The 15,180-nt window shown below is 42.8% G+C and overlaps 1 protein-coding gene across 7 annotated transcripts in view; it reads right to left on the minus strand.

Annotated features, from left to right (window-relative positions):
• cxxc5a (CXXC finger protein 5a) overlaps nt 1-14,558 on the minus strand; it is a 19,739-nt gene extending 5,181 nt beyond the window's left edge. Inside the window, exons 1-3 of one of the 7 annotated variants that reach the window (XM_023421558.2) lie at nt 14,391-14,558; nt 14,182-14,239; nt 4,826-5,837 (exon numbers count right to left, since the gene is read on the minus strand). In XM_023421558.2, the coding sequence (XP_023277326.1) occupies nt 4,826-5,620 (795 nt within the window). In that variant the 5' untranslated portion in view covers nt 5,621-5,837; nt 14,182-14,239; nt 14,391-14,558. Of the gene's footprint in view, nt 1-4,825; nt 5,838-14,177 lie in introns of all 7 variants that reach the window. The other 6 variants (XM_023421556.2, XM_023421559.2, XM_023421555.2 and 3 more) reach the window with 6 other exon arrangements.
• Between the last annotated feature and the right edge of the window lie 622 nt (nt 14,559-15,180).

The raw sequence follows: 15,180 nt of genomic DNA on the forward strand, positions 1-15,180 counted from the left end.
CCCCCCCCCCCCCCCCCCCCAAGTATGTTCAGGTGTTAGCCCTGTCTGATGACAAAGACGCACAGTCTTTGACACAACCAGTGAATTTCATTGCAAAATATAATATTCTATAAGAAGACAAAGATAAAAAAATAAATAAAAAAAACTCCGCTCCTGTCTTATAATATTTTCAGATATCGCCCACCCACATATACAGTGCACCCTGAATGTAATACAGTGACATACAAGTAAAAACAAGGTACACTACAACTTCCTAATCCTGACTCTCCTTCTGTCGCTCTGTGTTGAACAGCATTGCTGAGACTGACACCACTGGAGGGTATTCAGACACAGAGCAGAAAGGAACTGCCTTCCCACTTATTTCTCTCAAATGTAGCATTCCCAGAATAAATCCAGACATCTTCAGCCAGTGAGCTATGAGGTGGCAAAGGCCTCAGCATGCTAACTCCCCCTCACTTGCCAATTTTACGCTCCTCTTTGAGCTGCCATGAGCTTTCAATGGAAACCGTCAACACCCTTAAAATAAGCACACTGCTGCTGGACTGCACTTGTGTACCAACCCGTATACGCTCACAGGCTTCTACAAACACACAAGCGTAACCCTGCGATGCAAACGCAGTAAAAAAAAAAGAAAAAAAAAGCAAAGCTAAGATATTTCTTCCAGTCTCTTTCCTCACATGTGCGCGCATACGTAGACGTGCCAGAAAGCAGTCACAACCATCTGACGAACTGACCGCAAGACACATGTTAAATAAGACGTCATGCCCCTTTAGAGACTGCACACTGAGTGCAACAGCCACAGCAGACGGGGATGTGCCGCCCTGCCTTTGATTGAAGGGGAATGTGACACTCAGGGGCTGTTTGAGCTACAGCTGAGGCTCACTGCAGTTCACTGTGGACTCAGAAAGCCAGGAGGATCTTCTCTTCTGGCACAGGTGCTGCCCAAGTCACCCTGAATATGCATTAAAGTCGTTGATGGGGAGCAGGAATTTCTCTTACAGAGCCCTAGTTTAAAGGCAGTAAAACTATACACTGTAATTGACAATCTTACATCATCTACTCAATATTGACATTTTGGATTTACTGCTGACTCTCCGCTCCCCACTTTCCCTCCTGACACAGCGCATCCTCCATGAATCTCATCCTCTGACATTTAAGTTTGTAGTGATGACATCGCGCTCGACGACGGTACGGCCCAGGCTGTATTCTCTGATCTAATCACCTGCCACCTGCACCCGAACAAGAGCTGTTGACTTAATAACAAAGCCATTTGAGACAACTACTAGACTGCTAATAGGAAATGTATGAGTGCATGAGGACAAATATCAAAATATAAAAAAAAAAAAAAAACAGGCAAAATTGAAAATGGACTACCGTCAGAGCTCTGTACAGGGGGGAGAAGGCTGATACTGTGCTACTGTAGCAAATCAATTTGGAGCAAAGAAGTAACAGGTTGCAGACATTTTCGATGGATTCTTGATTGAATGAGAATACTGGTCTCATTTTGAGTTAAAGCCCACTCACTCTTCAGGTGCATTTGTCAGTTGTGTTGCAATGTATTCACGATTAGCTGCTTGATGTACAAACTTTACAGTTTCAAAATCAACTCTATCAAAGATATCCAAAATATACCGTGAGGAACATGAGTAAGACCATTCGGTTAACAAGGCGACATCAGAGGAATATTATAAAGGATCATTTTGTCACAAAGATTTTATTTCTTGCAGTAGGTCGTCAGGTGACTGAGGTTGAGGTTTGGTTCATCATGTGCGCAAAGTTGCACGCTTTGACATGAATGTTTCTTGCCTTTCCCAGCGCTATCTCGTGACCTTCAGTACATCTGTGGCACTGACAGAAACTTTCAGACATCTGAGAAAGGCACCGCATCACTGTTGGTATTTCATCTATTTAATGCCTACAATACACCTGCTGCTTTGGCAATTGATGAGAGCCTAACCACAAATGTATTCACATCCAATTTCTATTTAATGCATGGGCCAGCTTCACTGTAACAATCCACCTTTCTGCCCAGTGGAAAATAATAAAATTCCTGTTTATGCTGATGTCTGATGAAGCAGTTCAGGCAATGTTTCAGTCTAAAAGCGGGTTTTCCACACTGTTTGCTTTTGACAGCTACACTGATGTTGTGTAGACAGCGTCAGGAACGATGTAGTAGAGAAGCGTAGCTCATACTACAGCTGCAGCCTTTTTTCAAAACACTGATATGATCCTTTAAAAATACTCATTACCCTAATATTGTTATACTAAACTGTAAATGTGAAAATTAGCTGTAAGCAGAGATTTGCCTTCTCATTTCTGCTCTGAAAAAGAGGAAATTGCTTGACAGACATATTAAATAAATTAGTGAGTAGTAGAGCTTCTCAAATGTCAGGAGTAAAAACTGTGTGCAAGGTAATTACAGCCCATACAATTACTAAAGTCAATAATCAGACTGCTATTATACTTGGTACTTGGAGGCTTGGCAGGTTTATGGTACCCTGGAGTTTCTTTCATCAGCAGACTGTGACGTTACAAGCAACATGATGACCTATATCAACATTCATAAATATTCAAGCCCCCTTGGGTTTGGCATCAATGGTGTGAACGTCTGGTATTAGGCTAACTGGCTATGCCAACATCAGTTGCAAATCATAAATTAAAATTAAATTCCTTTTTGTTACAGACGTCGAGGCGTACCACCTACATCGCAAGCTGACACATCTCACCATTTTGGTGAATCATCAACAGCGACAAATGAAGCCTCTCATCAATTTGCAGCTGAACACAACAACACTGGAAAACAGCACGCCGATATTCAGACACATCGGTCTGATCCTCAACACACAACCAGAAAGTCGGGTTTGTTCAGTCACACTGACTCACTGTTATGGCTCATTTACTGCTCTACACCTCGTACACTTTTGATTGTTGCCCACAATTTTTCCAAATGTTAGCACATGATTTTAAAGTGTTATAGATCTCTACTTCTCTATGTTTGAGCCAGTCACTGATTTCCATTTGTCTGGGCTGAAACTAACAATTACTTTCATTATTGATCAATCTATCCATTATTCTTTTAAAATTCATTGTTTATTTCATGAAGCATTAAAAAAATGTCAAAAAACGTTTTTCACAACTTCACAAATATGACAAAGATCAAGCAAGAAATCCTCTTGTTTGAGATTTTGGAATCAGAGAAATATTTGCCATTTATTCACAATTCCTCCTTGAAAAATTACTGAGACAATTAATCAATTATCAAAACATTTGCCAATTATTTTTCTGTCAATCAGCTAATCAGTTACTGGGGTAATTGTTTCTGCTCTATGATAATAACTGCTGCCAAGAGCAACCTTCAAGTCCTGTATATTCAATTACTGTTGTGTGGTACACAGACATTTCACATCAGCCTGCCCCTGCACTGCTACTCAATAAAAACCGGATATGAGCTTCATTTTGCTGGATTATCTAACCCAAGCCACAATATAAATCTCCACAAGTTGAAGTTGAGAAAGGCTTTCATCACTTTGTTTGTCCAATAACAAAACTGTCCCTTTAAGGAGTAGTTCAGTGTGGATGGCCACTGTCAGCACATGGAGATTGAACAACCAACCTTTCAGCCTACAAACAAGAGTCCAAGCTGTCACCCTCAATCACCATCAGAAAGAGAAAGAAGTAAAGCCATTAGCAGTTTGAAGCACAGATCCAGTTTGTGTCAATTAGACCAGAGACCTCTCCACTGGTTCATGTTCACACTGTGTTACATATCTATCAATTTATTATGTAATGCCAAAGTGACACTATTATCCATTGATCACAAAAGTTTATTTCCTTTGAGATGGAACATCTGCTGAAATTGATTTCATGATTGGTCGCTCTGTCACCACAGTCGGGGTTAGTTAGGCCACTGAGTGTGACGGAGGTAACAGACAGGAAGTTTGGAGGGCCATTTAGATGAGCAGGAGTGTCACCGGAGAGAAGGACAGCAAAAGGCAGCGAAAGGGAGGGGGGGTGGGGGGGGTGCATGTGCCGCACTGACACCTGGTGCTCCAGATGACAGCTCTGCAGCCAGATGGGCCTTGTTACATGCACAAACATACACAAACATACCCACGCATGTATACTTACGCACGAACATACTGTACACATATTCTCAATTACTGCCACCCTGTATCCACATACACATTTTTTTTTTTTTTTTTCATTTCTGTACAATCAGCATATGCACAAGTCAACAGAAGGAGGATGTGCAAATGCTCCACTGAAGGGAATTTGAAAAACACAAACAATCTTGTGTTTTGGCCAGAAAATTACTCTTCAGATTGAAAGATGTGGGCAGGGTGATGGCGTGGCTATGGTGGACAGATTAAAGAGACCCCATGGTGCATGCTTACCCTGCACATATCCACCGCACTCCTCACCACCTGTCATTTCCCTGCTTGTGGAGCCCTCAGCCCACCGAAAAGCCCCCCCTGTACTACTTCCCTTAAAGGAGAATGACATTTAGGTATGAAACAAAAGACCTTTGTGCTTTCAGATGTGAAGCTGAAATTGGTTTGTGAGGTTTGCAGATCACTGCAGTTATTTTAAAACAATTCTCCAGTTCCTCCAGATTTTAGATCCCATGGTGACAAACTTGTGGCTTATTTGTCAGTTTTTTTTTTCACAAGGTGTAATGGCGAACGCACCCAAATGTTGTTGGTTTTTGTAAATACGTTGAAGCTTTGTAGTGACCCTTTGGCTCAAAACCCTTTAAACTTATTAGTGGAGAACCCTGAAGAATGGTCCACAAAGCAAAGGCACATCATAACCACCACCCTCTTACCTCCAGAGCAGCAGAGGGCTTCTTCTTCAGTTCCTCACATTTGCGAAACTTGCAGATCTGGTGGCCTGTTTTGCGATTCCGGCAGCTGCTGCATTGCTCGCAGTTAATCCGCCGTCGGCAAGGTGGGCACATGCCGCAACGTTTTCGCTTCTTTTTACCGGAGTTGATGGCAGAGGCCAGCTCACTCTGCGCCGGGTACTCGGCCAGGCTGGCCATGTGTAGTGCACTGTCTGCCAGAAACACTCCAGCCGGCGTCATGATGAAAAGCCCCGGGTTGAAGGGGAAGCCACCCCCTACTCCATATGGGAAGTCAACAGGACCACCTACGGCGTCCGTGACAGACGTACCCTCCAAGTCGCTAGCCCCCGAGCTTCCATCTCCACCGCCAACTCCCACTCCCATGCCCCCAGGCAGGAGCATGTGCTCCATACCGGCCCGCTTTAACAGTGCTGCTGCCTGGGCAAAGTGCAGCAGGCCATTCTGTCCCTCCAGAACCTGTTCTAGGGTTCGGTCCAACTTGGCTGCTGTCAGTGCGGAGACAGTGGGCTGGGGCTGCGGGGGTGGCTGAGGCTTGGCCGAGTGGCTCTTACTCTCACTATTGTCCGTGTGTCCATTGGTGGTGGCAGAGGAGACTGCTGTATACTGGGAGAGGGTACGGGAGTTCTTAAGGCTCTTACTGAGGGGCTCACTGATGATGCCACTGCGGTTCCTGCGCTCTGTAACAGGAGAGTCCTGTTTGCAGCTGCTCCGCTCCAGGTCCTCTGTCCGGCCCCCCTCCGACAGCCCGGTAGACATGGTCCAGAGCGTACGTGCCTGGGTTGGGGGTGAGGGTGGAAAGGGGGCAGGGGTGAGCGAGGAGGGGGAGCAAAGACCTTTTCTCGGCCCGTTCTGTGCCCCGGTGAGAGTGGTGCCTCACCTCAATGGACCAATCAACCAGCCGACAACAGACAGGCCCCGGAGCCTTCTGCCCGCACTACAGCTCAGCCCTCATCCACGTTCTTCCATGGGCCGTCTGGAAACGTTACACAAGAGAGAGAAGAGACGTGTGTAAATTACTCATTAGTGATCACTTCACCAAAACACTGAAACACTCAAGAGAAACGTTTGCCATTTTTCTGTCGGGTTTGTGGGTCAACTTAGGTAAATACAAGAAGAACTACATCATAGTACCGCATCTGATTTTCTTTGGACAGCAGAAACAAGTTGTGAGCACAAGATTGACATGTTGAACTATTTACACATCTTCACATTTACACACGTTTCAGTCCACCTGATGAATGTAAGTCCAGTATTCACTCGGTTTTGAGCTCCTCAGCTCTTACATGCTCCACTATGTTCACTAGCTAGTTGCTAACTATTACTGTCTGCTGTTTGGAGCTGAGCAGGTAGCGTACAGTGGGTTTTTAGAGCTTGTTTTTGAAAACAGCTGCCTTTTGCGGCTGACAACAGCGCTGTGAGAATGGTGGGTAAAGCAACACAGGGGGGCGGTTGCACGTCAAAAACCCTGCAAACGATGAGCTGCAACTCACTGTAAAGCTGAGGGGAAGCTACAGGTTTGCTCTCTATAGATTCATCACCAGGAGTGACACCTCTCACGTTGTCCGTCAAATGATGTTTAGTCATGTTCACAACGCAAACAGTTGAATTAAACACTGAGATGAAAATTATTTTTCAGTAAGTTTCAGCTAGTGACGCCCATAGCCTAATGAAATGAGTTTTTCAAAATTAATTCTTTGACTGGGGTCACCCAGTGTTTTCATTTATAGCCCAAAAAAACCACTGATCAAGATATGCTGATAACAAATTAAAATTCAACCTCAGAAAATCAAAACCTTTAATTGCCTCTCTACTTCGTCTTTTAACACATCAATCTAGAAATCAAACTTCACAGACTCCTGACCGGTAAATCAACACCTGCTCCCCCGGTGTTTCTCTGATTGGTTAGCAAAGAAAAGAAATTATCAGCATTAAAAAAAAAAAATCTAATTAATTAAGTTGTATTGGGGACAGAAATTGCTTTGGTAAACTAAATAAATTACACACTATAAGGCAGTGTAACTAAAGAGCACTGTAGCATTTGAAATTAATTTTATATTCTTACCTAAAAGACTCTGTTAGGACTTTTGTCGAGCTACAGGTATATGCATATTTTGCACTTTAAGCTCAAAAACTCCTACATACAAACAAGTGTCTCTATGTGCAGCATTTCATAATCAAACCCGAAAGTCCCTGAATCTTTGCTGTGACATTCAACAACGCTGTGCACGTATGATCGTTACTACATGCACTGAAATGATCAATGACCGATTGATCTGTTGTATCAGTATCATATATCTGTAATAATGTCCCTTTACATAACCTGTAGAGCTCGTTTTTGAGACTGATATGAATGCTTTACCCTCTAAATAAACTGTATTTATACAGTGTACTGCAGTTTAGTCACTATGTTGCATTACTATCACTTACATGGTCATTGATCTGAGTGTCTAACCTTGTGATACAAAATGTGAGAAAACAAACATCTGTCCCTTATTTGACTATCTCACCCAACAACCAGGGAAGCTGCTCAAAATCCTCCCAAAAGCCCAGAAACAGAACCACGGAAGTTCATTTTCTTTGATTAACTTTTGATTTCTTTTGCTTGCTGTCATTTGACTGTGTCAATCAATTATTTTCCACACAATAAGTTTTAAACACCAAATCTGTAGCACAATGTATTTTGGTGAAATGGTAGATTAAATGGAGTGGTGAGGCTCATGAAGAGGGTTCACTAGGCTAGTAGTGGGAGACTCCCCACTGGACAGAGATGCATGCATCCACAGGCTTTTAGCGTAAGATTCCTGTGACTGCTCATCTATGAAAAAAAAAAAAACTATGCTGCTATTCTCCTGACCTGTCCATGTTCACAAACAAGCATACCACCTCCCACAGAAAAGCTGAGGAAATGGCCGGGCCAGTCCTTATAAGGGAAACAAAGGGAAAGGGAGGGGAAGAGGATGGAGGGGGGGGGGGTGTCTGTGCAGTGTGTGGAAATTGGAAGGCCAGAATTAGTGGGAGGTAAAGCTTCAAAGGCAAGAGCACAGCCCCCACATTCTCACCAGCTCAGGGGGATGTGGCGCCAGTGAACCAGAGCCAGCTCCGCAGCCCCTCAGCCCCATAGTTTCAGTTTCTCCCACTACAGCACTGACCAGGGTCCAGTTTCCCAAAAGCATCTCAACTCTAACTGCATCTCTGCTCAGTTGTGGCTCAATGCAAAACAGCACCGCAAATCATCTGAGGGATACAAGGGGATTTGTGTGCTTTTATGTAATATTACAGCTGAAAATGATGTATTTAGTGGTCAGTTATGAATACTTTAATGTTGTTAAGGTGCTTTTTCAGTGAGCTCTTAATTGAACTCTATGGCAGCTGTGCATTAACAAAAGTAAATCTGGGTAGCTACTTGTACAACAGCACTATTTCCTGATTAATCGTGGCCTGGGAGAATATCCAGCTCTGATCCAACTGCTTCATCAATGATCTAAATACAGTAAATGTGCTAAAAGACTTGAGTATTCCACATAATTAATGAACTGGCACATTATCAATAGCTAGAATAAATGAGTTCTCAAGTCGGCCACAAAGCGACAAAGTTGGCAATCACGGCTCGTGGTCGCTTTCAAAAATATCACTGATCAGCTGTAACATAATAATTCAGCCAGGACACTGTTGTCCCATCAGCCAGCAGCTGACCTGCTGCTGAAACCTCTGGGTTTTAAAAAAAGAAAAGAAAAAAGGCAAGTCTTTCAAATGAAAATTACATGTATATCAGATGCTGTGCTTTCAATCCCGACAGTGTGATGTGACACGATGCTTTTCATGTGTACTTCTGACTTGCTTTGCGTCAATCCCAGCAACACCTACTGTATGGCGATAATGCAGTGACACAAACACTCTCTCTCTCTCTCTCTCTCTCTCTCTCTTTGTTTCAGCAGGAAAAAAATAAATCATTTGACAAATGACTGGGATTTTTAGGTAACTGCAAGTTGTGTTTGTATTGTTAGTGAACACATCAGTGTGACAAGCACGACTTTGAGCCATAATGCTTCAGTGATTAAGGGACTTTTCAACACACTGTAGACTACAGTGATGTAAATCTATACTATTATGGAAAAATAAACAGATAAACAATAGGTATTATAAAGGCCAACAGCTGCGATACAGAACTGAATTGAATGATTTGAATTGTTTATGTATCTTCAACATTTTGTTTCCTGACAGACACTCCTAAAAGAAGAGACTGTTATGGAAACCAGTTTTGTTCTGTATCCAGATTCGTGTTTTACATGTTTACAGGTTGTGCTCAGACTGAAGCCAAAACTGGTGCACCACACCATTGTCGCTTTGCTGCTTTGGTCGGCTCCATACTCACCTTCCTCAGCAAATGCTGTCCATCCCACTGACCTATCAGTCACACTCTTTCCCTCAGCCCTGAGCATGGCATATAGTCTCTGGCTAATCACCTCCCTCCAGCATCCTTCGCCACATCATTTACAGAAGAGGTATATGTCCTTATGTGAACTGTCTCCTAAACTACATCTGTGCCATACAGCTGAAACCAGATAATTGGAGCTGTTTTGTCCTTTAAGCATGTTTACTCAAGGCTTAAATGCACAGTATGTAGCTTCTCTTTGTTTTGATTGTTTCTCTGAAAACTTACGATCCAGATATTCAGGAGGTTTTTACCAACAGTCAAATTATGAGCAGAGGTGTCCTCCTCTCCATGAAAAGTTTGTCACTGAAAAGTTTCCTGTTTAAAATCACTGAACACTGATGCTGTTTGGGGGACACAGGACATCCTGGGGGAGCTGGCAGCTGAGATGCGTAACATTTGTTTGGCTTGTTTCACTGATAACTTAAGATCCAGATGTCCAATGACTAAAATCCTTCATCCAGTTAAATTACATAGTTGAAAACAACCAAGGTCTACCAAAGTCAGTTTTCACCGTTTCTGACAAGGCAACCAGTGTTGTGCCAGTTCACACTTAAAAAGAACTAGTTCAAAGTTCAGTTCATACAGATGAAAATGAACTAGTTCACGTTCTTTTGTTCAGTTTTTTTTTAAATAAATAGGCCAATATTCTTTTTCAACCTCCTTCTACCCATCCATCACCAGCCCCAAATCATTGCCACTTCCAAACTAAATGAATTATTGTACACCACTGAAGAATCACAGAAATGACATGACTTGCATTTAAAAATCCGTATACAAATATAATCCGTCTGAGTCTCACTTGTTTGTTAATCAAACTAACTGGCTTCAACAGTTGTAGATGCGTCTGTACCGCTAGCACCAGCCAAGCTTTGCCGTGTCTATGGAGACGTCATGCCGTAAAACTGTCGAAAAACGTGAGCTGGAGTGAACGCCGCTCACGTTCGCAATCATCATTCGTAAACTGATTCGTTCATTGAACGCGTTCATGCACAACACTGCACGCAACCACAACGCTGACACATGTGCATATAGGGGATATGACGCCATTGACAGGCGACCAAATGAAATAGACTGTTACACGTTACATGTAAGCACACAACTCAAAAAAAACTTAACAAAAAAACGGAAAAGTTACATATTATAGCTTTAATGCTGTGGTTCAAATTAAAGCTTTGCGCCTCAGATTTCTCTGAATTGGCCTGTAATTAGTTTTTACATATTACAACATGTAAGACATTTCTTGCACCTCATGCTGTCTCAAAATAAATAGGTGTAAATATCAGAGTCTTTTCTTGTTTCTTGTTAATGAATCAGCACAAAACCTGCTGCACAGGATTAGCAGACGGAGACAAAGATCTGGATACAGAGGGTCCCAGTGATCAATACGGTCCAACATCTAGCCTTTTTCAAATCAACCAATGAGCTCAGCTGGAGATTGTAGAGCACAGGTGTGGTCAGAGAGGCCTGAGGTGAACAAAATAATTAGTGGCCAAACTACAGCAGGACTGTGTATGAGTTATGACTTTTTAAACTGCTTCTTTAATGGCTGACAAAACTGAATCTGTTTTGTTGTTATTGTTGTTGTTTTCGATTGGTTTTTTTTTTACATTTTAAAGAAAGTAAATCTGAATGGTGGAGAATCACTCCAGTTTTAATGATCAATAAATCAATCAGTACAGCTGCCAGAATATCGACTAGCCTGACGAGGTATAACACAACGCTTTTAATGTGATTATAAATGTTGCTGTTCGTTGAGTTCAAGACACTTACAGGAAGTCTTGACACGACTTGGACCCTGTTTGGGTGAATCAGCTGATGTCAGCTCAGTGACTTTGTGGACACTTTGTCAACAGAAGCTCATCTGAACTTTAGAGTTTCAATTAGAAGAATGTGGATGACAAAATGTTGCATAAGCTGATATGTATATACTAATTTGTGTGTGAGGTTTAATTTTGATTAATCAACTATTAGCTTACAACTGAGTCTGGGTTCATGAACACTGTGGCTGCTGTGCCATTGAGCACATATACCAAATTTTGTGCAAACAGCCTCACGAAATGCAGTGTCACATTGTCATTTGAGTCTGAAATACAGCGTTCAGATGAAATGTGGTGCACAGATGTTTCTGCTCTAAAGAATACTGTATTGATCCACTAAGAAAAATTCTTTTTTTGCTGTCTGCCTTTTTGCCACTTGACCACACTGACTGAAAATAGTTGAAAATAGGCTTGTGTAGATTGATTAAATCAATAATTTGCATGAAACTTGCAGCTCAGCTTGATTGACCTGAGACAAAGACTCAAAGGGAAAGTTCAGCAATATGTTTATTTGCTTTCTTACCAAGAGTTAGATGATAATGATACCACTCAAGGCTAAAAACAGGAGCAATCAGCTAGCCTGGCTCTGTCCAAAAGTAACAAGATCCACCGACCAGCATCTCTGAAGCTCACTTATTAACATGTTTTATCCTGTTTGTTTAATATGTACAAAAAAAAAACAAAAACAATTCACCATTTAACAGGGGTCAAGTGATAAACTATTTCTTGAGGACCAGCTGCCAGGCAACTGGCAAAGACTCCAGGAAGTTACTGGTCCTGGCCAAGACATAGTCTGGTATATAACCCTTGGTAAAATGGCAAATTGTCTTTTTATGATCAGCACTGCTGTACGTACTGCGTACACCTGAAGCTAAGCTGGTCATAACACCTACACAGAGTGTCAAAACATTGTAAAACCATTCAAAACCACAGATAAATATGTCAGAGGTTCAGTACATGAACCACTGACAAAACCTGGTGCAGGCTACACAAACGAAGCAGAGGTCTTCGATTGTTTGGAATGTTTACAACAACTTTAAAGCTTAAATCATCGGTGAATGAGGTAGTCCTTTAATAGATTGTAGTTTCACAGCCCTAAAAATGAAGAGTACCTCGTAACAGCCACAGTGCTACTGGGTGAATGTTGTTAGTACTATGATACTTGTATGAGCATGAGCAGCTCATGTAATACTCAAATGCAGCTCTAAGCGTCTAACTGTTGCAAACTTTAACAGTTCCCCTGAATACACATCTTTCAAAATTGATTTCTCTCCTCAGGTGCCCGATTTCATACCAGCTCTCATACAAGACAGATGCATGTAAGTCTACAATACTGTTCCCACTGAGTGATGGATGAATGGTTGGCTAGTTCAGTTGTTGACAAGTTTGATCAATAGGTGATGGCGGAATAGAGGAAAGCATTTAGGGTCAGTGTGTATTTATATGTCCCATTGTTCTGGGATTCTGGGGTTCTGTTTTTCAGAACAAAAATTTAAACAAATCCTGAATTATTTACATTTTTAACTGAATAAACCAATTATTGTCGCGCTAATTGAAATCACACAGCTTGAACTGTCAGGTGCATGTGTCCATGTGTGAATCACGAGCTCAAACTCTTGAATAAGTTTCCTTCACTGACGTCACTGCATGCGCAGGTGCCAGGTAATCACGGCCATCTCTTTAGAGGAGGTGGGAAAAATATCGTCTAATTTCCTGCAGGGTTATGAGGCATTTCGGTCGGCCATCAACTCTGGAGCAGCTGACGACACCTCTGGAGAGGCGGGAAGACTTCATGCATTAGTTCAGGGCGATGCTCGATGTAAATGCAGCGTCCTCCAATCTGCAGACGCGCTGTCTGCGGACTCGGTGCTTGTCTACGGTGAGCAACACATTCTCTATTCCTCCCACCTCCTGTCGACTACCGCGCGCGCGCGCACACACACACACACACACACTCACACGCACACAATCAGGCACACACGCGCAGACGCACAAACGCAGAGGAAGTTACAAAGCGTGGTGACAATAATTAGACTCAAGGCTTCATCCACTGTCCATAACCTGCTGCGTCTTATTCTCCCTAATTAGGCTATGTACACAAAAAAAAGTTAGAGGAGGAAAACAACCACTGTGACTTCAAATTATTCGCAAACATATGGAGCACTTGGAGCAGCGATACTGGTGGCGGTTGCAGGGGGGGTGGTGGGTGTAAATCTCCGGGTACCACGGTAAAAGCTACCTGTAAACTTTCAATGATGCCCGGAGACAAATAAGAGAGCGAGAGAGAGGTTGAGGAAAACAAGACGAATATGACATTTGGAATCATTTTTAAAATACTAAAAAGCCAATTAATTCTTCACCTCTCTTTAGGCGTGTGGGGAACTGTGATATCCATTTACCAGATTTCAGGACGACAGCGGATTAAATAAAAGTTTCAATTATAGACTACTGGGTGACGACCGGAGAGAGTCTGTTGTCAAATGTAAGCATGATCCGACTCTAATGCGCGTTGATCTTTTCTTTCATTAACCGGCAGCGTCAAGTTTAGTGCGCATTACTAACAGCTGATTCACAATGAAGCACCGGTCTTTTGGTTCAGCATTGAGCCGATCAGTATCAGCGCTGGCGGCGACTTATAAAATAGAGAAAAATGAAGATTGTTCTTGAAAAAAAAAAACTGAGAACAGCTTTTAAAAATATCTCCTTCATCCCAGCACAGCACCGAAGCACCATTTCCCAGCCAATCACCGTCTTTATAGGTGAAGCACTATTTTTTATTTTCATTTCAAGTAGATCAAAATAGCCTGCTTTTGTCTGGACTCAGTGATCTATGAGCACGGTAGCCTTTCTGCAGTACCAGCACAGCCTATGGTCTGCAGATGTACAGAAGAGCCTCTGTTCACCCTGCTATAACTTGATCCTATAAGAAGATGACATGCCAACTTTCAGCAGACTTCAACAAAGTATGATCCCCCCCCCACACCCGCCCCACATCCAACCCCTCCTCCCTCCTCTTCCATGTATCTGCATATTTGCAAACACGGGCCCATTTTATTCGCACCTACCAAAGCAGATCCGAGTAGAGGGGAGGGCTTCCACCGTCCGAGCGGTCCGTCTCTCAGCCTGCCGTGCAGAATGGTGACAAAAAAAAAGAAAGGGCAGGAAAAAAAAAAGCTTATTCTCCGAGAACACAATCCTACAGAGTGTCTGTCTGTTAATGACAAATGTGAAAAGAAAAAAAATATTCACCGTCAGTTATTTTGGAAAAGCGTACTTTCTCAGAGGCTGAACGCGTGGGTTCCCCCAGCTTTCTCGGTCCTTGCAATCCCACCTCTACATCCCCGCTTGCAGAGAGGAACATGCAAACACATTTCATAGATTTTTGGAGCTTCGCGGAAAAACCGAAGTGGATTTTTCTGCGGCGCGCGCGCGCTTCAGCTGAGGCCGTAATAAACCGCGAGAGGGCCGCGGGGTTGAGTGTGGTTTCAGGACAGCTGGAGAGAGAGAGAGAGAGAGAGAGAGAGAGAGAGACAGGGAGAGAGGCAGGGAGAGAGAGAGAGAGAGAGAGGGGGGGTCGTTTCAAAATAAAGCTGTGGCCTGAGAGAAGACTGGCTGTACTCTGCCTAAATGAGCTGTCTTTAATAATGCAGTAGCTCTAATGGTGATAATGTAATATGACCAGAATATAGCTAAACGTTTATTTTAATTTCTCATGCAGATTGTTTGAAGATAGAAAACTGCCTGGATGAGCAGTGATCTTTTTGTTTTATAATTATAGGTCAAAATATAATATTCCCAAAGAAAATATTCTTCAAGTGTAATTATTGTAAATATTGTGTTTTCCAGTTTTAAGGAGTGACTTTTTTGTCAAGAGGGATGCAGGGATCAGAGGTTATCCACCAAGCAAGGCTGACAGAAATCAGCCTCATCCCTCCCTGCTCCTCCTCCTCCTCTCCCTCAGCCCCAGAGTCCACTCCACCTCTTTCGACTGCCCTGTCTGCTGGCAGGCGGCCAACCCAAGTGTGTGGAAATGACACCGCCAGGGCGGCAGAGATTTTCCTTCA

Source organism: Seriola lalandi, unplaced genomic scaffold (genome assembly GCF_002814215.2).
Source record: "Seriola lalandi dorsalis isolate HSWRI2012SDOR001 ecotype SW California unplaced genomic scaffold, Sedor1 jcf7180002054672, whole genome shotgun sequence".
NCBI classification, from domain to species: Eukaryota; Metazoa; Chordata; class Actinopteri; order Carangiformes; family Carangidae; genus Seriola; species Seriola lalandi.